At 49.0% G+C, this 21159-nt stretch overlaps 1 protein-coding gene across 2 annotated transcripts in view; it reads left to right on the plus strand.

The window, feature by feature from the left end:
- Positions 1-17903, plus strand: part of usp34 (ubiquitin specific peptidase 34) — a 39139-nt gene extending 21236 nt beyond the window's left edge. Inside the window, exons 36-78 of one of the 2 annotated variants that reach the window (XM_076136911.1) lie at positions 529-653; positions 765-917; positions 1740-1844; positions 1936-2030; positions 2580-2884; positions 2974-3137; positions 3276-3341; positions 3471-3617; positions 3766-3822; positions 3940-4017; positions 4874-4968; positions 5066-5238; positions 5321-5471; positions 5538-5616; positions 5698-5751; positions 5836-5931; positions 6336-6400; positions 6506-6581; positions 6982-7029; positions 7165-7230; positions 7324-7404; positions 7577-7662; positions 8187-8355; positions 8927-9001; positions 9083-9234; positions 9601-9754; positions 9905-9949; positions 10949-11053; positions 11189-11336; positions 11447-11751; positions 11985-12314; positions 12587-12744; positions 12917-12995; positions 13093-13219; positions 14233-14340; positions 14463-14567; positions 14872-14996; positions 15575-15698; positions 15826-15905; positions 16147-16287; positions 16414-16560; positions 16663-16819; positions 16912-17903. In XM_076136911.1, coding sequence (XP_075993026.1) covers positions 529-653; positions 765-917; positions 1740-1844; positions 1936-2030; positions 2580-2884; positions 2974-3137; positions 3276-3341; positions 3471-3617; positions 3766-3822; positions 3940-4017; positions 4874-4968; positions 5066-5238; positions 5321-5471; positions 5538-5616; positions 5698-5751; positions 5836-5931; positions 6336-6400; positions 6506-6581; positions 6982-7029; positions 7165-7230; positions 7324-7404; positions 7577-7662; positions 8187-8355; positions 8927-9001; positions 9083-9234; positions 9601-9754; positions 9905-9949; positions 10949-11053; positions 11189-11336; positions 11447-11751; positions 11985-12314; positions 12587-12744; positions 12917-12995; positions 13093-13219; positions 14233-14340; positions 14463-14567; positions 14872-14996; positions 15575-15698; positions 15826-15905; positions 16147-16287; positions 16414-16560; positions 16663-16819; positions 16912-17633 — 5921 coding nt within the window. In that variant the 3' untranslated portion in view covers positions 17634-17903. The remainder of the gene's footprint in view (positions 1-528; positions 654-764; positions 918-1739; positions 1845-1935; positions 2031-2579; positions 2885-2973; positions 3138-3275; positions 3342-3470; positions 3618-3765; positions 3823-3939; positions 4018-4873; positions 4969-5065; positions 5239-5320; positions 5472-5537; positions 5617-5697; positions 5752-5835; positions 5932-6335; positions 6401-6505; positions 6582-6981; positions 7030-7164; positions 7231-7323; positions 7405-7576; positions 7663-8186; positions 8356-8926; positions 9002-9082; positions 9235-9600; positions 9755-9904; positions 9950-10948; positions 11054-11188; positions 11337-11446; positions 11752-11984; positions 12315-12586; positions 12745-12916; positions 12996-13092; positions 13220-14232; positions 14341-14462; positions 14568-14871; positions 14997-15574; positions 15699-15825; positions 15906-16146; positions 16288-16413; positions 16561-16662; positions 16820-16911) is intronic. The other variant, XM_076136912.1, reaches the window with a different exon arrangement.
- Positions 17904-21159: the final 3256 nt, after the last annotated feature.

The following is a 21159-nucleotide window of genomic DNA, read 5'->3' on the forward strand; positions in this document are numbered from 1 at the left end:
TTGTGTCCTTTTAGTCATTTAGCACCACTGAATGAGTTTGATTGATTGAACAGGGATCATGAATCTTTCTGAGAACAATTAAACGGTAGTCTACATATTTTGTGGTAAGTGTATAGAAACACAAGCTCAAACTGAAAGCAAAGCCCACCTGTGGCTGTGATTTAAATGGCCAATCTAATGGACTTGCATGCTCAGTCTGTACATATGTGCTGCCTGTGAAACTCCTCCCAGTCTGACAGATGTGAGATAAAAGTGAGGTTTAGAGTGAGGGAACGAGTCAGTAAGAGGAAGTGACACAGAGAGCGAGAGAAAGGAAAGTATGGCTGAGTGGGAGATTGCAAATCCAATAATTGTGCTTAACGCTACGGCATTTAGCAGAGCGCAAAAAGGTTTCCTGAGTGCGTTTGGGGCCACTTTATCCAAATATCAGACAAGCACATTCAGACGGTGAACCATCTGAAACAGGCTGAAGCATGAAGACAACCTAGGTGGTGGGAGTGATGTGTTGTGTTGTGTTTCCTCACCCAGTGACTCATTACTCCATGTGGCTGCTGGTGAGCTGGGCTCACTGCTCGTCCACTGTGAAGTCCAGCCTGGCTGACAGCGACCACCTGCACGACTGGCTGAAGAAGCTCACGCTGCTGGTGCCGGAGGTGAGCCGCTGAAGAATGAACACTGTGAACATTTGAGGCATTCACATGCAGATTTCAGTGAGTTGCCTGATGTGATGCTAAATGATCTTAAATGTGCGATGATGTTTTCAGCCGGCAGTGCGTCATGAGGCGTGTAACGGCCTCTATAAGCTCTCGCTGTCCGGCCTGGAGGGAGGAGACTCCATCAACAGATCCTTCCTGCTGCTCGCTGCATCAACGCTGCTCAAGTTCCTGCCTGACGCTCAGGCCCTCAAACCGCTGAGGGTTGGTCACATTCACTCACTCTCTCTCTCTCTCACTCTCGCTCTCTCTGTGTGTCTGTGTGCGTCACTCTCTCGCTCACTTTGTTTCACCCTCCCCGTTACACTGTGCTGGTGTTTTGCAAGCTACACTCTGTGTCAGAAGTCCTCAGGGACGATAATCTGTCTCAATTTGAGCTTTGCTACATGAGGTCCAGTCCCCTCTTTGAGGTTTTGCTTCCTGCTGTGGATTTAAAACTGGAGAAGCTGGAACAAACTCAACATATATGATACAACATATATAATAGCAACACTGTTATTCTACAGCACAAAGATAGAAGTTCTTATCTTAACACCTCCTCACATCTCTGTTCTTCTTCTACTGTTCTGTCTTCACGACGCCCTGCATGTTTATCTGCACTACATCCTCTCAGCTGCTTCATCACTTGAGCTGCTGACTGCTGAGAGAAGGACCAGGAAGTTACTATAGGATAGAGATCCATGACAACATAGAGGGTTCAGGGTCAAAGGTCAGAGTTACTATAGGATAGAGATCCATGACAACATACAGAGGGTACAGGGTCAAAGGTCAGAGTGACTATAGTATAGAGATCCATGACCTCATACAGAGGGTTCAGGGTCAAAGGTCAGAGTTACTATAGGATAGAGATCATGACAACATACAGAGGGTTCAGGGTCAAAGGTCAGAGTTACTATACATATATGATATAATAACATATTTGGATCTTAACTAATCGTTCCATGTTTTGTTTTTCAAGAGAAATCCTGAAACTACATTTGCCAGATTTCACGCCTGTGTGTGTGTGTGTGCGTGTGTGTGTTCCAGGCAGAGGATTACGAAGAGGAGCCGATGTTAAGGACGGGCTGTAAGGAATACTTCTGGCTGCTCTGCAAACTCACCGACAACATCCACGTTAAAGACGCTGGGCAGGTAGGAATGTCGTCACGACATGCTAGTCGAAATTGAATCCGGAGAAACTGTGCGTAAAGTTTGCTAGTCCTGCTGTGTTTGAACTCACCAGAAAGTCTCTTCCTCTCTGTCGCTGCCCGGTTCGATGCAGACCACCCTGTTGGACCTGGACGCTCTGGCCCGACACCTCGCCGACTGCATCAGGAGGTGAGCACACCTTCGCCCACATGAGGTCCAGTCCCCTCTTTGAGGTTTTGCTTCCTGCTGTGGATTTAAAGCTGGAACAAACTCAACATATATGATACAACATATATAATAGCAACACTGTTGTTATTCTACAGCACAAAGATAGAAGTTCTTATCTTAACACCTCCTCACATCTCTGTTCTTCTTCTACTGTTCTGTCTTCTGTCTTCACGATGTGAATGTTTATCTGCACTACATCCTCTCAGCTGAGAGAAGGACCAGGAAGTTACTATAGGATAGAGATCATGACCTCATACAGAGGGTTCAGGGTCAAAGGTCAGAGTTACTATAGGATAGAGATCCATGACAACATACAGAGGGTTCAGGGTCAAAGGTCAGAGTTACTATAGGATAGAGATCCACGACAAAATAGAGAGGGTTCAGGGTCAAAGGTCAGAGAGCACTCCTTAGCCCACATTAAATTGCAAGATAGAAAATCTGCTTGATGACTATTTGGAGTGTATGTACATCATAGAAGTCTATATCATCAACTTGTATTCCTGATTGCAGTCGTGAGATCCTGGACCAGCAGGACGGAACCATCGAGGACGACGGGCTGACGGGCCTCCTGCGTTTGGCGACCAGCGTCCTCAAACACAAACCTCCCTTCAAGTTTTCCCGCGAAGGGCAGGAGTTCCTCAGGGACGTCCACAACCTCCTCTTCCTCCTCCCCAGCCTGGCCGATCGCACGCAGCCCAAGTGCAAATCCAACGCCGCCCGAGCCGCCGCCTACGACCTGCTGGTGGAGACGGTAAAGGGCTCGGTGGAGAACTACCGACTGCTCCACAACTGGGTCATGTCCCAGCACATGCAGGGTGAGGGCGGAGTCTCTCATTAGTTAAATGTTGGAGTCGTTCCTAACGAGTGCCGACTGAGCAAAAGACTTCTTTTTCTGTTCCTCCAGCCTCTCACGCTCCGTACAAGTGGGACTACTGGCCCCATGACGACGTCCGAGCAGAGTGTCGTTTCGTGGGTCTGACCAACCTGGGAGCGACCTGCTACCTGGCCTCCACCATCCAGCAGCTCTACATGATCCCTGAAGCCCGTCAGGCCATCTTCACAGCCAAGGTACCTGCTGCGTGTGTGATAACGTGCCAGTGGAGAGAAGTCTGTTGTTTTCTCTATCGTTAAGTTGTTGAGGTGAAAGTCTCATACTGTTTCTTATCTTCATACTCGGTGTAGATTGACTCTCATGTGTGTTTGCAGTACGCAGAGGAGATCAAGCACAAGACCACCCTGCTGGAGCTGCAGAAGATGTTCACTTATCTCATGGTGAGTCACGCCTCACCCGTCTCATCCTCCCACCCACACACTCCCTTCATGTCACTGTCCAGGATCCTTATGGCGCTCCCTCTGTGACGTCCTTCCCCTCGCCCCGTGTGTGTGTGTGTGTGTGTTCAGGAAAGCGAGAGGAAGGCCTACAACCCTCGTCCCTTCTGTAAGACCTACACCATGGACAAACAGCCTCTCAACACTGGCGAGCAGAAGGACATGACTGAGTTCTTCACCGACCTTATCACCAAGATAGAGGAGATGTCACAGGACCTGGTAAAGGCACAATCTCTCCTCCTCACACAAGGGCATTTATTCCCTTTGTCTCCACCTTGACATCATTGAGGGTGTTTCTTTTTAGAGATCTTTTCAGCTGGTGGTTGAGTTGTATGTTGTAATCCAGTGAATCTTCATTTCCCCTCAGAAAAACACGGTGAAGACTCTGTTTGGAGGCGTCATCACCAACAATGTGGTCTCTCTGGTGAGGACAATATGAACTATGTCTCTTACTTTGAAAGATCCAAAAATCCGTTTTGTGTTTATCACATAACATTTCTTTTTTCTCTCTCATTGTGTGATGAAAATGATGGACGTGCAGGACTGCGATCACGTTAGCCAGACAGCGGAGGAGTTCTACACTGTCAGATGTCAAGTGGCAGACATGAAGAACATCTATGTGAGTGTGTGTCACCATCGCCCCGGCTCCTTTCAGCACTTTGAGGCAGTTTGATGTTTAGAAACCAGAGAGCAACAAAGCCGCTGTGCAATTTATGATCACTCACTATCTGTGCTGTTAGAGAGCTGCAGAGTGAGAAGACCGATGAAGAGGTGTCTGCTCTCTGTCTCTCTCTGTCTCTCTGTCTCTCTGTCTCTGTCTCTGTCTCTCTCTGTCTCTCTGTCTCTGTCTCTCTCTGTCTCTGCCTCTCTCTGTCTCTCTGTCTCTGTCTCTCTCTCTCTCTCTCTCTCTCTCTGTCTCTCTCTGTCTCTCTCTGTCTCTGCCTCTCTCTGTCTCTCTGTCTCTGTCTCTGTCTCTGTCTCTCTCTGTCTCTGCCTCTCTCTGTCTCTGTCTCTCTCTCTCTCTGTCTCTCTGTCTCTGTCTCTCTGTCTCTCTGTTTCTCTCTCTCTGTCTCTGTCTCTCTGTCTCTCTCTCTCTGTCTCTCTCTCTCTGTCTCTCTGTCTCTCCCCTCCCGCTCTCTCTCTGTCTCTCTCTCTCTGTCTCTGTCTCTCTCTGTCTCTTTGTCTCTCTCTCTTTGTCTCTGTCTCTCTGTCTCTCTCCCCCCGACCCCCGACCCCCTCTGTCTCTCTGTCTCTCTGTCCCTCACACACACACACACACACACACACACACACACACACACACACACACACTCACTCTCACACACACACACACACACACACAGTAAGTGATGTTTTAGATCCCCAGCAGCTTCCCAAACAAACCTCTAGCTGAACTCTATATTCAGCTGAATTTTTTAAAAACAGCTCAACTTGCAGTATTCAGGAACATAAAGAATGTGCGCTTGTCCCGCCAGGAATCTCTGGACGAGGTGACCATCAAGGACACGTTAGAGGGCGACAACATGTACACCTGCTCCCAGTGTGGGAAGAAGGTCCGCGCCGAGAAGAGGTGGGACACAGATTCAGCCTCTCTCATTAGAGTACCGTAACCTCAACTGTGCATTAAAGAACCTAAAGTGCCTGATGCTTCTGTTTTCTTCTCACAGAGCGTGCTTCAAGAAACTTCCTCGCATCCTGAGCTTCAACACCATGAGATACACCTTCAACATGGTGACCATGATGAAGGAGAAGGTCAATACACACTTCTCCTTCCCCCTGCGCCTCGACATGACGCCGTACACTGAGGACTTCCTGATGGGTAAAGGAGAGCGGAAAGAAGGTTTGTCCGTCTTTGGCTCCGTTGCGCGGCAGTGTGTCTGGGATTGTCGTTGGAGCTTTGCCATCTGATTTTTTTGCTGCAGGTTTTCAGGAGGAGGGCGAAGCGAAGGTCACGGAGAGCTACGAGTACGACCTCATCGGCGTCACCGTGCACACGGGCACGGCAGACGGCGGCCATTACTACAGCTTCATCCGAGACATTGTCAACCCACACGCCTACCGCAACAACAAGTGGTGAGTGAGGTGTGGGGGGGGTCGTCTCTGACAAGCTCATGCTAATCTAAGTGTTTTCACTCTCAGGTACCTTTTCAACGATGCGGAGGTGAAGCCCTTTGACTCGGCCCAGCTGGCCTCGGAGTGTTTTGGTGGAGAGATGACGGTACGAGAAGCAGAACCAATAATCAAACACTTTGTCTCTGCGCCGGTGGAAGTTTAACTTTGGAATTGTGTTTGTCCACAGACTAAAACCTACGACTCTGTTACCGACAAGTTCATGGACTTCTCCTTCGAGAAGGTGAGGGATATCTCCTGGCTGTCACTTGATATTTGATTGATTTGACTGATCGTAACCAAACACTAATGGCCCGTGTGTTTTCAGACGCACAGTGCCTACATGCTTTTCTATAAGAGAGTGGATCTAGAGGAGGAGAATGGGAAAGACTTCAGCTTTGACGTCTCTCCTGATCTACTCGAGGTCCGTGGCTCCATTTCCTGTTTTACTACTTGATCTAAATGCAAACATCAGACTCTTGAGGATTACGGCGATATTAATACAAAATGTGACGTTTTTCAGTAACGCTAGGTTTTTAATCAAATGTTTTTTTAAAATCTAACCAAGTGCTCTAAACAGACCAACAAAACAACAGAAACTGCATGATTCAGGGGACTTCCAGGTTCCCTGAAATAAAGACCATAACCCAGGCTGTCCAGAGAGAGTAGAAGAAGAAATAAGGGGACAGTGTAAATCTCTGTCTGCCTCTGGCCTCCTGTGGTGAAGGAAACCTGGCACACATTGGGTGAAAAGTTGAATCTGAATGAGTCCATGTGTTCCTCTTTATCTATGAATCAGAGTATTAACCCCTGTTTTTCTCATTTCAGTGGATTTGGCACGACAACATGCAGTTTCTCCAGGATAAGAACATATTTGAGCACACTTATTTTGGGTAGGTGTCAGTTTGGTTTCATCACACCTCAGTCTGCAAATAATAACAAGTTTGTGTCGTTTAGATTGAAAATGTGCTGATCGTGTGTGTGTGTGTGTGTTCCAGCTTCATGTGGCAGCTGTGCAGCAGCATCCCCAGCACCTTACCAGATCCCAAAGCTGTGTCCCTCATGACTGCTAAGGTGACAAAGATAAGACGCCTTCAACTTTCATTTGTTATTTTGCGTTTGAAGGAATGCAGAGCTTCACACCTTTGTGATGTTTCAACATTTACATGGTCAAGGTGTTGGTAAACTTGACCAGCACATTGGTAATGGAAGTGAGGTCTTGGGGAGGGAGGGGAGGGGAGCGGTAGAGACACATCTCACACAAACGCACGTCGGTTAAAAGAGCGCAAAGTAACTACGAGTGAGAGGAAGTTGGCGTGACGTCAAAGCTGATGCCGACTTTGACGTTTCACTTGAGAATGAGCACAAACTTGCAGACACAGAGCAGAAACCTTGGACCAAAACTTTGAAAGTTAGTTAGAATGTGTGTCATTGTTGTTCCTCTTTAAGGTTTCATTTCCTGTTTTGTTTCCAGCTCAGCACGTCGTTCGTCCTGGAGACGTTCATTCACTCAAAGGAAAAGGTGAGCGAGTCATCAACCACATGTTGTTGTTACTGTGTTTGTGTTGATTTGAGACCAAACTCAATAAAGCATTATTAATAAAGGAAAGTATTAACAAATGTCCTGATGACCTTTGACCTCTGGTGGTGTCTCCAGCCCACCATGCTGCAGTGGATCGAACTACTCACCAAACAGTTCAACAACAGCCAGGCGGCCTGCGAGGTGACAGCCACGTTTTCATTCATAGTCACAGCAGTAACAATAACAATGAAACAAGTCCATGATGTCATTTCACCCTGTTTTTGTCTGCGTCAGTGGTTTCTGGATCGCATGGCCGACGACAACTGGTGGCCAATGCAGATCCTCATTAAGTGCCCCAATCAGATCGTCAGACAGGTGAGTCAACCGTCAGAGGGGTGTTGACTTGTGTTATTACTAATTGTCGAGAGCACACACACACACACACACACACACACACACACACACACACACACACACACACACACACACACACACACACACACACACACACACACTGAGTTGATTGAGCTCTCCTGCTGTCCTCCAGATGTTCCAGAGGTTGTGTATCCATGTGATTCAGAGGTTGCGGCCGGTTCACGCTCACCTCTACCTGCAGCCCGGCATGGAGGACGGGTACGTCACAGCTCCACACACTAACCCACTTTAAATCCCTTAATCAGACTGAGACGTTCATGTGACTGCTGACTGAAGGACAGAAGTAGATAATGTGATTGTAAGTTGATTATTATGTATATTGTTCCTTGTCCTGCTGGGCAGTCAGCATCTCATATAATACATGGATATAAATAATTGACTATAAATCTGGAACATGCACCAAGAACATTGTTCAGACTGAAACTGAGACTGAAAACTAAACTGAAACTATAAAATCTCATATTAGAGTCTAACTTCAGTGTCCTTTAAGTGTTTGTGTGACCTTTGACCTTTACTGGGGAAGTTGTGCTGATTACTAGCAGCCTGGTCCAGAGGAGAGCAGACCTGCAGCTCTGGTTACTGCCAAAGACTTTGTGGAACAACCCCCACCAGGGGGCGCCAGCTTTTCAGGCTCAAACATGAAGCAAAGAAAAGCGTTTTAGCGTTTAATGTCCTGTTTTTAAAGACACGCCGACTGTAAACGTCTACGTTTCTCACCTCAGGTCGGACGACATGGACGGTCCCGTGGAGGACATCGGCAGCAGATCATGTGTGACTCGCTTTGTGAAGACCCTGCTGTCCATCATGGAGCACGGCGTCAAGCCGCACAGCAAACACCTGACCGAGTACTTTGCCTTCCTGTACGAGTTTGCCAAGATGGGCGAGGAGGAGGTCAGTCTCAGCTCAACGCACCACGCTGGCCAATTTCCCACAAGCCACTAGGGGTTTCTATTATTTACAATATTGTATCTATACTCTGACCTGTAGTCTTGGTATTTGATTGACAGTACACATGCAGGCACTCCATCCTAGATTTCCATTTCCTCCTTTTAGGCGCCGCTCAGTTTCAATTTGCAACACGACAGGGGAAGAACGAAATTAAGCTGCAACATTTAAGACAAATATGTGGCCTCATTTTGATCTAAAGAATGAATTAGACAGCCAAGAGTCGGACACGACTGTGAGGAGGTGGAACAGGAGGACATTCAGACTGACCCTGACCCCGATCATAAGTACACAAGTACACAAATGTTTTCATTATCCTGACATTATTGACAGTATTAACAATTATGGCAAGAAAAGTTGCAGAGTGAACTGAAAACACACGGATGATTGCTAGCGTGTACAGAAACACCAGGCGTGTTCACAAATGATTGTTGTTTATTATAGTTACAGGCTTTTGTCTAAAACACTTTCTTAAATATTCAAGTGTTTGTAATTTCTGGAGCTTTTGTGTCCACAGAGTCAGTTCTTGTTGTCGCTCCAGGCCATCTCCATCATGGTGCACTTCTACATGGGAACCAAAGGCCCTGAAAACGTGAGTGCATCCTGATCAATCAACTGCAGGGACATACAAGAATAGGAAATAGACAAATCATTTTCACATTTTCTTCCTCAGCCTCAGGTGGAGGTGCTGTCGGAGGAGGAGGGAGAGGAAGAGGACGAAGAGGAGGACATCTTGTCTCTGGCAGAGGAGAAGTATCGTCCTGCGGCGCTGGAGAAGATGATTGGCCTCATCGCCCTGCTGGTGGAGCAGTCTCGCTCTGAGAGGTACAAACATGAAGACGTAGTGGCGTCTTTAATGTGCGCAGCAGCTAATCCTAGTGAGCTGTACTTCAGTTACGCTTGTATACAGCAAAGTATTCAAGTAGTGTAGTAGAATATAGTGTCCTATTTGTTTATACACATTGTTAAACTAAACACAGCTCTCAGTAGGCTACAGAGCCAGTAACAGGACGCTGAAGGATCTGGCACAAGATCTCTGCGCTCATAACGCCACAATGACACTGCATGGATGATGGAAGAGTATCTGCAGTGCTGTGGAACCGATGAGTTTTCAACCATGATGAAGAACTGAACAGACTTGACTCGGCGCTGTAGTTCTTGTTCATCATTGGTTGCGGCCTCTGTTTGCAGACATCTGACCCTGTCCCAGAGCGACATGGCCGCTCTGACCGGAGGGAAAGGCTTCCCCTTCCTGTTTCAGCACATCAGAGACGGAATCAACATCCGTCAGACCTGCAACCTCATCTTCAGCCTCTGTCGCTACAACAACCGTCTGGCTGAGCACGTATGTTTATCACACACTCATTACACACACATCAAAAATGGAATGCGCAACTTTGCGAAGGTGTCTGCATGGTTTCATACTAAACACAAACTTCAATCCATAATTGTACGAGGGGTGTCGGCCTCGTGACTGATGTTCTCTCTTTCTTAGATTGTGTCGATGCTCTTCACCTCCATTGCAAAGCTGACTCCAGAGGTGAGAGTGAGTGAGTGAAAGAGTGACACTGAGAGAAAGAGTGAGAGTAAGTGACGGTGAGAGAAAGGGAGTGAGTGAGGGACAGTGAGTGAGTGAAAGAGTGACACTGAGAATGAGTGAGAGTAAGTGACGTGAGAGAGCGGGAGAGAGAGAGAAAGAGTGAGTGAGGGACAGTGAGTGAGTGAAAGAGTGACACTGGGAATGAGTGAGAGTAAGTGACGTGAGAGAGCGGGAGAGAGAGAGAAAGAGTGAGTGAGGGACAGTGAGTGAGTGAAAGAGTGACACTGGGAATGAGTGAGAGTAAGTGACGTGAGAGAGCGGGAGAGAGAGAGAAAGAGTGAGTGAGGGACAGTGAGTGAGTGAAAGAGTGACACTGAGAATGAGTGAGAGTAAGTGACGTGAGAGAGCGGGATAGAGAGAGAAAGAGTGAGTGAGGGACAGTGAGTGAGTGAAAGAGTGACACTGAGAATGAGTGAGAGTAAGTGACGTGAGAGAGCGGGAGAGAGAGAGAAAGAGTGAGTGAGGGACAGTGAGTGAGTGAAAGAGTGACACTGAGAGAATGATTGAATAACTGACGGTGAGAGAAAGAGTAAGTGAGAGACGGTGAGTGAGTGAGTGACAGAGTGACACTGAGAGAATGAGTGAGAGTAAGTGACGTGAGAGAAAGAGTGAGTGAGGCACAGTGAGTGAGTAAGAGACATTGCTTGTTTAGTTTGTATGACTCCAGAGCGTAAAGTGGTGCTGCTGCAGACAGAAGTCTTGCAATTTAACACAACGCCTCCTCCTTCCACAAGAATGGACCAATCAAAACATAGAAGTCCAAAAGAAAGCTGGTCTCCCACTTTCATATCTTTTGAAGACCTCACTCTCTGTGCCTTAATATCACAGATATTTATCATATTTAAGCTCAGTCGTTTTACATTGGTTTGGACACTGAGCTGTGAACGTCATGGAGAAGTTCCTCTGGTCTTCATCCGCCTCTCCTGTCGTCCTCCTAAGGCTGCCAATCCGTTCTTCAAGCTGCTGACGATGCTGATGGAGTTTGCTGGTGGACCGCCGGGAATGCCGTCCTTCGCTTCCTACATCCTGCAACGAATCTGGGAGGTAACAAAAATCTAAATATACTTTTTAACCTAACATTTGATCCTCACACCTGCTAACCACAGTGACGTCAATAAGCTGCAACAGCCGGCCGGTTTCTCAGCCTGTTCTTTTGTGTGTTTGTGTGCTTCCTGTCAGGTGATCGAGTACAACCCGTCCCAGTGTCTGGACTGGCTGGCCGTTCAGACTCCCCGGAACAAACTGGCCCACAGCTGGGTCCTGCAGAACATGGAGAACTGGGTGGAGCGTTTCCTCCTGGCTCACAACTACCCCCGCGTCCGCACCTGTAAGAGACACCACAGGGTTGTTGTTTGTTTGTTTTTTTTCCTAGGTGTAATGTGGGATCAGGGCACTTTGTAAAAACGTCTCTCCTCCTCCTCATCTTCCTCCCTGCAGCGGCGGCGTACCTCCTGGTCTCCCTCATCCCCAGTAACTCCTTCCGTCAGATGTTCCGCTCCACCCGCTCCCTCCACCTGCCCACGCGTGAGCTGCCGCTGTCGCCTGACACCACTGTGGTTCTGCACCAGGTTTACAACCTGCTGCTGGGCCTGCTGGGCCGGGCCAAGCTCTACGTGGACGCTAGCGTGCATGGCACCACCAAGCTGGTCCAGTACTTCAGCTTCATGACCTACTGCCTCATCTCCAAGACGGAGAAACTCATGTTCTCCGGATACTTCATGGACCTGTGGAACCTCTTTCAGGTAAACACGCCGACATGTCAAAGAGGGAGAGGAGGGATAGAAACAAAGATGAACAGAGAGAGAGGGTCTCTCTTGCCCTCACCCTCTCCCCCCCCTCTCTCTGTCTCTCTGTCTGTGTCTTTCTGTCTATTTCTATGTCTCTCTCTCACACTCTGCCCCTCTCTTTCTCTCTCTCTCTCACCCTCTGCCCCTCTCTCTCTCTCTCTCTCTCTCTCTCTCTCTCTCTCTCTCAGCCCAAGCTCTCAGAGCCGGCCATCTCAACCAACCACAACAAACAGGCCCTTCTGTCCTTCTGGTATAACGTCTGTGTGGACTGCCCTGAGAACGTCCGCCTGGTGGTGCAGAACCCCATGGTGACCAAGAACATCGCCTTCAACTACATCCTGGCAGACCACGACGACCAAGAGGTGGTGCTATTCAATCGCGGCATGTTGCCCGCCTATTACGGCATCCTGCGCATGTGCTGCGAGCAGTCGCCGGCCTTTACCCGGCAGCTGGCGTCACACCAGAACATCCAGTGGGCCTTCAAGAACCTGACCCCGCACGCCAGCCAGTACCCTGGGGTGAGTGTGATACTGATCATCATGAGGCAGGGTGAGTGTGCCTGGGTGAAGCAGTAGTATGCTTTGATACGGGAGACCGGCTCGTGTCGTGTTGTTATGGCTCTGCTGCCTGATTTTGAAAGGAATCCAATCAAAGTTGCTGAACTGTAGTTGTGAAAGTTTTCAGGATTCTTCTGTTGATCAGACCAGCCTCATAAAACTCAGAGCCAAACATCAGAGGCTCCATAGTGGACACGTACAGAGACCCCCAGTTTACCCTCTGTCCCCTGCAGGCGGTGGAGGAGCTGTTTAACTTGATGCAGCTGTTCGTGGCGCAGCGTGACGACATGAGGGAGGAGGAGCTGGAGGACGTCAAACAGTTCAAGAAAACCACCATCAGCTGCTACCTGCGCTGCCTGGACGGACGCTCCTGCTGGACCACTCTCATCAGGTTCACCACAGCATCCTCTGTTGTAGCATAGATAGATAGATGTACCTTATTGATCCCAAACTGATGGAGATGGCACAGAAATGCTGTTAGTGACTGATAGTTTGGGTTAGTTAGTGTAGTTGGCCGGGTTAACCAGTTAGTCTTCAGACCTGAATTTCTGCTGTTCCCTCAGTGCCTTCCGGGTCCTGCTGGAGAACGATGAGGACCGTCTGCTGGTGGTCTTCAACAGAGGGCTCATCCTCATGACGGAGGTAGGATCACCCGTCCACTCACAGCAAACCATGGCTGGTGGCATCATTTAATGCGAGGCTCTTTCACTTCATAATTCCTTCTATTGTCCCTCTGCAGTCCTTCAACACGTTGCACATGATGTACCACGAGGCCACAGCCTGCCACGTCACTGGAGACCTGGTGGAGCTGCTCTCCATCTTCCTGTCGGTCCTGAAAGCCACTCGACCCTACCTGCAGCGCAAAGGTCAGCCTGCTTCACACACTGCTGGGAGGATTATAGGTAGGTACCAGTGTAGTATAGCAGAGAGAGGGAGAGAGACAGAGAGAGAGGGAGGAGGGCGAAAGAGGGAGAGAGAGGGAGGGGGCAAGAAGGCGAAAGAGGGAGGGGGCGAGGGACAGACAGACGGAGAGCCTACTGGCTGTGAACCCTGTGTGTTGGTCAGAAGGTCAGAAGGTCACACTTGCTGGTTACATTACATTACATTACCATCATTTGGCAGACGCTCTTATCCAAAGCGACTTACATTACATTACCACCCTTCGCAGAGGGGCAATTGAGGGTTCAGTGCCTTGCTCGAGGGCACCTCGGCAGGGGCTCGGACCGGCAACCCTCCGGTTCCCAAGCGGAAGCTCTACCCACTGAGCCACTTCCTCCCTCCCTAGTTCAGACGTGTCGCTGCTGTGGCTTCAATCATTTCAGTTGAGAGGAGTGAATTTGTGTCTGGATGTGATGTCACAGGCGTTCATTCTGTTCCTCACTGTACTTCCTCCTCTGACTGATCACCTGTGGATCATCTCAGTGAGATCCCACAGACCAGATCCAAGTCGCTCGACCTTTGAACTTGAAAGGTGACACAGCTGAAATAAGAACTTTATTTCCATAGCACCAAACCACAACAAACGTTATCTGAAGTACACTTGACTCTCTGAGCGTGTGTGTAAAGTGCTGTCCTCTACACGGTGCAGCCTCCTGCGCACACACACACACACACTTTGACACTTTCTCATCAGCATTAATGTCCGCTGTGCTGTGTCTCCTCCTTTAACGCCGACGCTTCCGGATTAAAGTAAACTTGAAGACTTCTACATGCTAGCATGCTAACAGGAGGGGTGGATGGTTTAGGTAGAGACGTCTAAAAGAGGTGAAGGTCGTTTGCAAGAATTCTTCTAGAAGTGATGGAAAATGAGAAGGTGCTGGAGGGTTGATGGTTGAGTGTTCTGGTTGGATGGCGCTCAGTGATTTGTCCTGTGGGCTAGATGTGAAGCAGGCTCTGATCCAGTGGCAGGAGAGGATCGACTTCGCCCACAAGCTGCTCACCCTCCTTAACTCCTACAGCCCCCCCGAGCTCCGCAACGCCTGCCTGGGTAACACACACACACACACACACACACGCACGCATGTGTCTGCACGTTTCTCTTTGTGGCCTGAAGATGTCTTTGGTGTTGCTGTGTTGTTGTGGCTAACCTGCTGCGTCTGCGTCCTGTAGACGTGCTGAAGGAGCTGGTTCTGCTCAGTCCACATGACTTCCTGCACACGCTGGTCCCCTTCCTGCAGCACAACCACTGCACCTACCACCACAGCAACATCCCCAGTGAGTGGACTGTCCTCACCCAGACACGGAGCTGAGAACATGAACAGGCTCAGGCTCAGGCCCAGGCTCAGGCCCAGGCTCAGGCCCAGGCTCAGGCATCCACATATCTACGTTTCAGCTCTCATCTATCTAAGTGACACCATAACAATGAAGTACAATCACATTGAAATGGGAATCTGTAGGTCAAAGTCTGTGTGAAGCCTTTGTGATAAACAAACAAGCAAGCGTCTTTGTGGAGTGTAATAGTGTGTGTCATAGATCCCGTGACACGCCGGTTGAGTTGACCTCCCGTGTCGCCCCACAGTGTCGTTTGGTCCGTACCTGCCCTGCAGAGAGAACATGAAGCTGATGGGATCCAAGAACAACATCAGACCTCCCAGACCAGAGCTCAACATGTGTCTGCTGCCCTCCATGGTGGAAAGCAGCAAGGTGCCTCATCAACGTCATCGCCACAATGCAGACCTTATACCATGTCATCCAAACTCTGTGTCAGTGTGTGGATCCATCCACACCTTCTAAAGCTTAGTTAGAGACTCTGTTGACCTTTGACCCCGAACCCTCTGTACTTTATACATGCAGGGCGTCGTGAGGAGAAACAGTAGAAGAAGAACAGAGATGTGAGGAGGTGTTAGCTTTATTACATCATCACACCGCTCACTGAGTGAATCCAGGAGAGACACTGAGCTTTTATTGTGGAGGGCAGAACTTCTCTCTTTGAGGAAACAACAATATAGATCCATTAGAGTCCATTAGAGACCTACAGAGCTGAAGAGAAGGAGAACACACACACACACACACACACACAACACACAACACACACAGAGCTCAGATGTAGGTTTAATAATCCGGCAGCACTTCACTCAACATGTAGCTCGATTAGAAAGGAAAAGGTTTTTGTCTTTGTTTGTAAATGTGTTTCCTGTGACACACTCCAGCTGCTGTGAGACACACACACCTGTCTCATGCCTCATATGTTATGTGATGTCATGTAATGTTGTGTTTGTCAGGGGAAGGACGAGGTGTACGACAGGGTGCTGCTGGATTACTTCCTGTCGTACCACCAGTTCATCCATCTGCTGTGCCGCGTCGCCATCAACTGCGAGAAATTCACCGACACACTCGTCAAGCTGAGTACGTTCTTACGTGTGTGTGTGTGTGTGGATCCAATCCGTCATGTGACTACTTTCACTTTGTTTGTTTCCACATATTGTTGTGCCTTATTGTGTGTGTGTGTGTGTGTGTGTGCCGTACATTTCAGGCGTGTTGATGGCGTATGAAGGCCTTCCTCTTCACCTGGCGCTCTTCCCTAAACTCTGGACAGAACTCTCTCAGTCACAGGTAAACACTCGTACACGCCAGCTGTCTGTCTCTCTCTCTCACTCACTCTCTCTGCCTCCCTCTCTCTCTCTGCCTGTCTACGTCTCTCTCTGCTTCTGTCATCTCTCTGCCTGTCTACGTCTCACTCACTCACTCACTCACTCACTCACTCACCCACATTCACAATTGCACATCTCCCCCTCTCACTCCCCTCTCACTCCCGTCTCTCTCTCTCTATCCCTCTCTCCCCTTGTTGGTTCAGTCGGCCCTGGCCAAGTCGTGTGTGAAGCTGCTATGTGACGACCCGGCGTTCAGCGAGTACATCAAGTGCATCCTGATGGACGAGAGGACGTTCCTCAACAACAACGCCGCCTACTCCTTCCTCACCTGCTTCCTGCACAAGGTACGCAGGCGCCGCTCCGTCTGATTGGTCAGGTCACACGCATGCATTACATCATCTCTCTCACCCAATTCAGTGTGTGATTTCAAGAGTGAGATTAATCTTCTTAATGTGTGTGTGTGTGTTCAGGTCCAGGCCCAGGTTCTGTCTGGTCCCAGCTGTTCCAACCTGATGGGCGTTCTGGTGACAAATCTGCTGAGTGAACAAAGCAACCTGCAGCCTGAGCTCGCCGCTCACCGCCTGGAGCTCAACAAGACCAGCGGTCTGCTGAACGCCGTAGGGACACACTCGCACACACACACACACACACACAGTCACACAGGTAGCATTTCTAGCTCTTCATCTGACTCCGCCCCACTCTGGGTTTCCTCCTATCAGGACCTGAGGGCTCTGGTTTTGCTCCTGTCAGTCCAGCCGCCTCAGGCTGTTGACTCCGCCCTCTGCCCCGCCCTCCAGGAGCTGCTCGGGCGCTGTCGTGTGTGTGTGCAGCAGCGCAGCACTCTGGAGCTTGAAGCCAAGGACCATAAGGCCAAAGGTAAAACCCTCACCCTAACTGAAAGATTGCATCATGATACATTTGCTGGTGTTGACTGTGTGTGTGTGTGTGTGTGTGTGTGTGTGTGACAGCTGAGGAAGAAGGAGCGACCCCTGTGAAGCGGCGGAGGGTGGTGAGTGGTGATGATGACAGAGTCGGGGAAGCAACAACATCACTTTGCGTTGCCTCCTCGTCTTCCTCCTCAGCTCTCCCTCCCTGCGTCGAGGCCAAGCCTGACCACCAGGAGGTGCTGACACCCGCCAGCACCTCCGACACAGAGACCCGTGACTCCTCCTCTTTGATAGACCCGGGCACCGAGCAGGACCCGCCCACTCCTGATCCCGCGCCCCCCTCCACCAGCAACCTGGACTCCTCCCCCAAAGAGGAGAAAATGGAGGCCTCGTCCTCTTCATCGTCCTCCTCCTCGTTTTCTTCCTCCTCCTCCTCTCTCCTGCATGAGACGGGGGAGGCGTTTGGAAGAGGCGAGGAGCACGAGCCAACTCGCCACTTACCAATGGGCGAGGAAGAGGAGGCGGATCAGCGAGAGAGGAGGAGGGGGGAGTCAGAGGAGGTGAAGGAGGAAGGCTCCAAGACCAGCGGGATCACGGCCACGCCTCTCTCAGAGGACTCCGCCTTCCCGTCAGCCCTGGGATTGGTGGGGGAGGGATCAGATGGCTGCGGTGGCCACGCCCCCTCCCAGATGTTTCCTAGCGCCGGCCCCTCCCCGGACATGTTGGACATGCTCTACAGGACGGTGGAAGCCACCATTGCCATAGTTACCAAACTATCCATGAAAGTCCCTCCGTCCTCGTGACATCATCGACTCCCAGACCCCTGCGTTATTTTTTTCACCATCCATACCGCGGTAGGAAGGCGGGGCTGTCCGCCATGTTGTGGGCAGTATGGAAGAACAGCGGAGAAGCTCATCACCTACATACAGGAAGTGAAGAAGTCATAGTTTATTGATTTTTCGGTTTCTGTAGGCTAAACGCACAACTATATGCTCGTATTCACAGAAAACCCCAAAAGAAGTACAATGTTAAGGTGTCGCACGATGCCAAGAATCACATGCGCCTCGTGGAAACACAGGCGGGAAAAAGATCCCACCGACCGCTGCGAGCGCTTTGATGCCATGTTGTTTCCTGCTTCCTGTCGGGTTCTCCTTCTCTTCTCGTGGTTTGCCGTGGCGTCGCATTGCTTCTGCTGCTGTATTTCACTCAACGCGACTCCATCCAGCCGCACACAGCTGACCCCGCCCACCCACCGCTCGGCCCACAGACACAGAAGAACTAAACGTCGTACGAGCTAAAGCACATTTCTCAAAGGGCAAAAAAGTCGTGATTTTGTCTTTGGTTTTGTTTTTTTAATGAATATCTTTTGGAAAGTGATTTTATTTGAGCTTTGCTGTAAAGTGGGGAAAGGTTTACAGAACTTTATCTCCTCTATGACATTTAATTTTATTGCATTTTTACTGTGTATAAAAATGGTCGTGCCAGTTTTGTACTTTATGAAAGAGGCAAACAGGAAGTTGCCTCGGCTTCTTCTGTGGTTTAATTATCCCAAACTGAGTTTACTTGTACATTAAGAGAACCACAAGAAACTTGATTCTGTAAAGAATCCTCTCTAGTCATTGCCTGAAGGTGTATATGAAAACAATATAAATATATATATAAATATCTTTATATATATATGAATATATTAAAGTGGTGCTTTATTTGACTGTGGTTGAAATAAAGCCCCCGTGTCGGACCAGCTGGAGTGTATTTTCTTTACTGAAGTACATTCCATCATCTATTGTCCAGCCCGCTGCCCCTGCTGTCTTTGTGTTCTTTACTTTTCATTTATTTTAATAAAGAATAAATTAATAAAAAGGTTTTAATATGAAGAAGAATGAGATGAAATCTGTGGATATGTGAAGTTTGTCTGCTGCAGGTTTCCCACGCTGGAGAGGTGAGGCCAGCAGGATCAGAGTGAGAGAGAGAGTGAGTGTGTGTGAGAGGGTGAGAGGGTGAGCGAGTGCTGGAGAGAGCGTGTGAGATGTGAGAGAGTGAGTGTGTGTGAGAGGGTGGTCGTGTGAGAGACTGCTAGAGAGTGTGAGTGATAAAAATCTGAATGTAACTTTGATCTTCTCATGGCGTGTTTGTCCTTTCATTGATCTTTGTTTTCTCTCTCCATGCTTCTCTGTAGCTGGCAGACGCACAGCGAGGCGGCGCTCTTAGTGATGTTTGTTCTCTCATTCAGGTTCATGCTGCCTCACAGAACCAAACCCTCCTGGTGCCACAGCCTGGAGGCCCCAGACCTCCATCCAGACTCCTCCTGCTCCTGACCTGCTGAGTCCCTCTCTGTCCGCCAAGAACGGTGAAACACCTTCACACCCAATGTCTGCCCACCTCTCTCTCTCTCTCTCTCTCTCCCTCCCTCCCTATACCTCCTCCAGGCTCCACCTCACTACAACGTATCTTCTCCCTCTTGTTCTCTCCTGATCTTTGCTTGTGACATTATCACAACAAAATGTCTTTATTTGTGTTGAATAGAGGAAACAAACATGTAAATGGACACGTGGTGATAGTGCAAACTGATAATGTATGGATTTAAATACGTTGACGTTATTAGCAGATGAAGGTCATGTGGTTTACCTGCTCTATTCTCCTGCCGCAGGGGGAAGTTTGACCTCTGGACTGCGTAGTAAATTCGAGCGTCTCTTCAAAATAAAAGCCCCGGAGATGATCCATGATCTCCGTAAAGTCGCCTTACCAAAGAGTGCGGGTCAGACGCCAAACCCGCAGCATCCAATCTCTCCATCTTACCACAGCAGCATAGCACACGCGGTGTTGTGTGTCTCCGTCCACGGCGAGAACCTCACTGCTCGTGTCTAGAAGGTAAAAGGCTGCATGATGATGAAACAAACAAATGCAAGCAAGGTTCCTCCGTCGGTTCCTTCACTTCCTTTCTTCCTGCCTCTCTTGTTTTGTCCTACAGCTTCTCAGTCGGCATCAGTAGGTTTATGTGCAGGTGGAAACTTTGATTACATTTACCTTCAGTCGTTTACACTTCATGACAGACACTTCATGGGAGATGTAGGATAAAGTCAAAAGATGTAAATAAAGTTCTTATCTTATAACAGCAACTTAAGTGAAATAGAATGATCTGAGTCAAACTGCATGTTACTGTAGCGTGTTTACGTCAGGTGAGCCTCCAGATGACCAAACTACAAGAAATGGAAGATTCATTTGAGTGTCGGACAAGTTTTGTCAGAGGAAGAAATGATGCGTCACAATAAATCCTTTCCCCACTCAAACGCATCTCTGTTGCGTCCCAATTCATTCCTCATTCACCACAAAGTACCAGCATTCACCACTAGGGGAGTCACTGGCTCAGCTTTCCTCTCCATTACCTTATCAACTATGTACAGGTTAGGTTTGTTACCCTGCCGCGCCAGCAGATGGCAGCATTCGGCCACAGTTTGGTTGATCTCCGCTGCAGAAACACTGGAGTGTGACTCTCAGGGGGAGAGTTGAGTTTGTTGTGGATCAGAGGAGGCCGGGGTCAAAGGGTCATGTCACACTCGTGCTGCTGGAGAGAGTGATTCATGCTTCACTTCCTGTTTGAAAGTAGTGAGAGCAAGAACACAGCCTGTGCTCCTTGGAAATCCATTTGTTTGCGTCATGTTTTGCGATTCCCGGTCTTTACTGATTAACTCCAGCAGGACAACATTAGAGCGTACCAGACTGGAAACCTACTCAACGTCCACGTTTGACTCTCAGACGCCGTCACACAGGTGACTCAGTCCTGGCACCTGTCCAAGGAGCCATTCTGAAGGGATTCCCAAATTGTTCCTTTATTCAAGTCAAGTCAACCCAGCACAAAGCTCTCCAGGCAGAGGAGGACAACCTTCATGTATCAGGGAATGAGAAAGAAACCTGGAGACACCAGAGAGATTCCCTCTGCAGGAACGGCTGAGTGTGTGATAGGGAACAAACACACACTAACAGTCATCAGGAGAGAGAGAGAGAGAGAGAGAGAGATTTCATTCTTATTTATTCTCTTTATTCTTTATTGTCTTCCAAATTGTTGGACTCACTTCTTAAGCCAAATGGAACCTTCAGCTGGCTGAGGAACCTGAATGAGGTCTCTGGACAAGCGTCCCTCTGGGTTACCAAGACAAGCAGAACTGAGTGTGTGTGTGTGTGTGTGTGTGTGTGTCTTACTTGACTTGTTCATTCTGCTCTCTGCTCCACACAGGCGGTTCATAAACTCAGCCAGGCGTAATGGATTTGATACGACCGCCCCCCCGATGCTGGACGTCCCCACATGGACCCTCTGCAAACATTTTCACAATG

Source organism: Genypterus blacodes, unplaced genomic scaffold (assembly GCF_046128005.1).
Source record: "Genypterus blacodes isolate CSIRO-AG114 ecotype Tasmania unplaced genomic scaffold, CSIRO-AGI_Gbla_v1 ptg000285l_1, whole genome shotgun sequence".
NCBI lineage: Eukaryota > Metazoa > Chordata > Actinopteri > Ophidiiformes > Ophidiidae > Genypterus > Genypterus blacodes.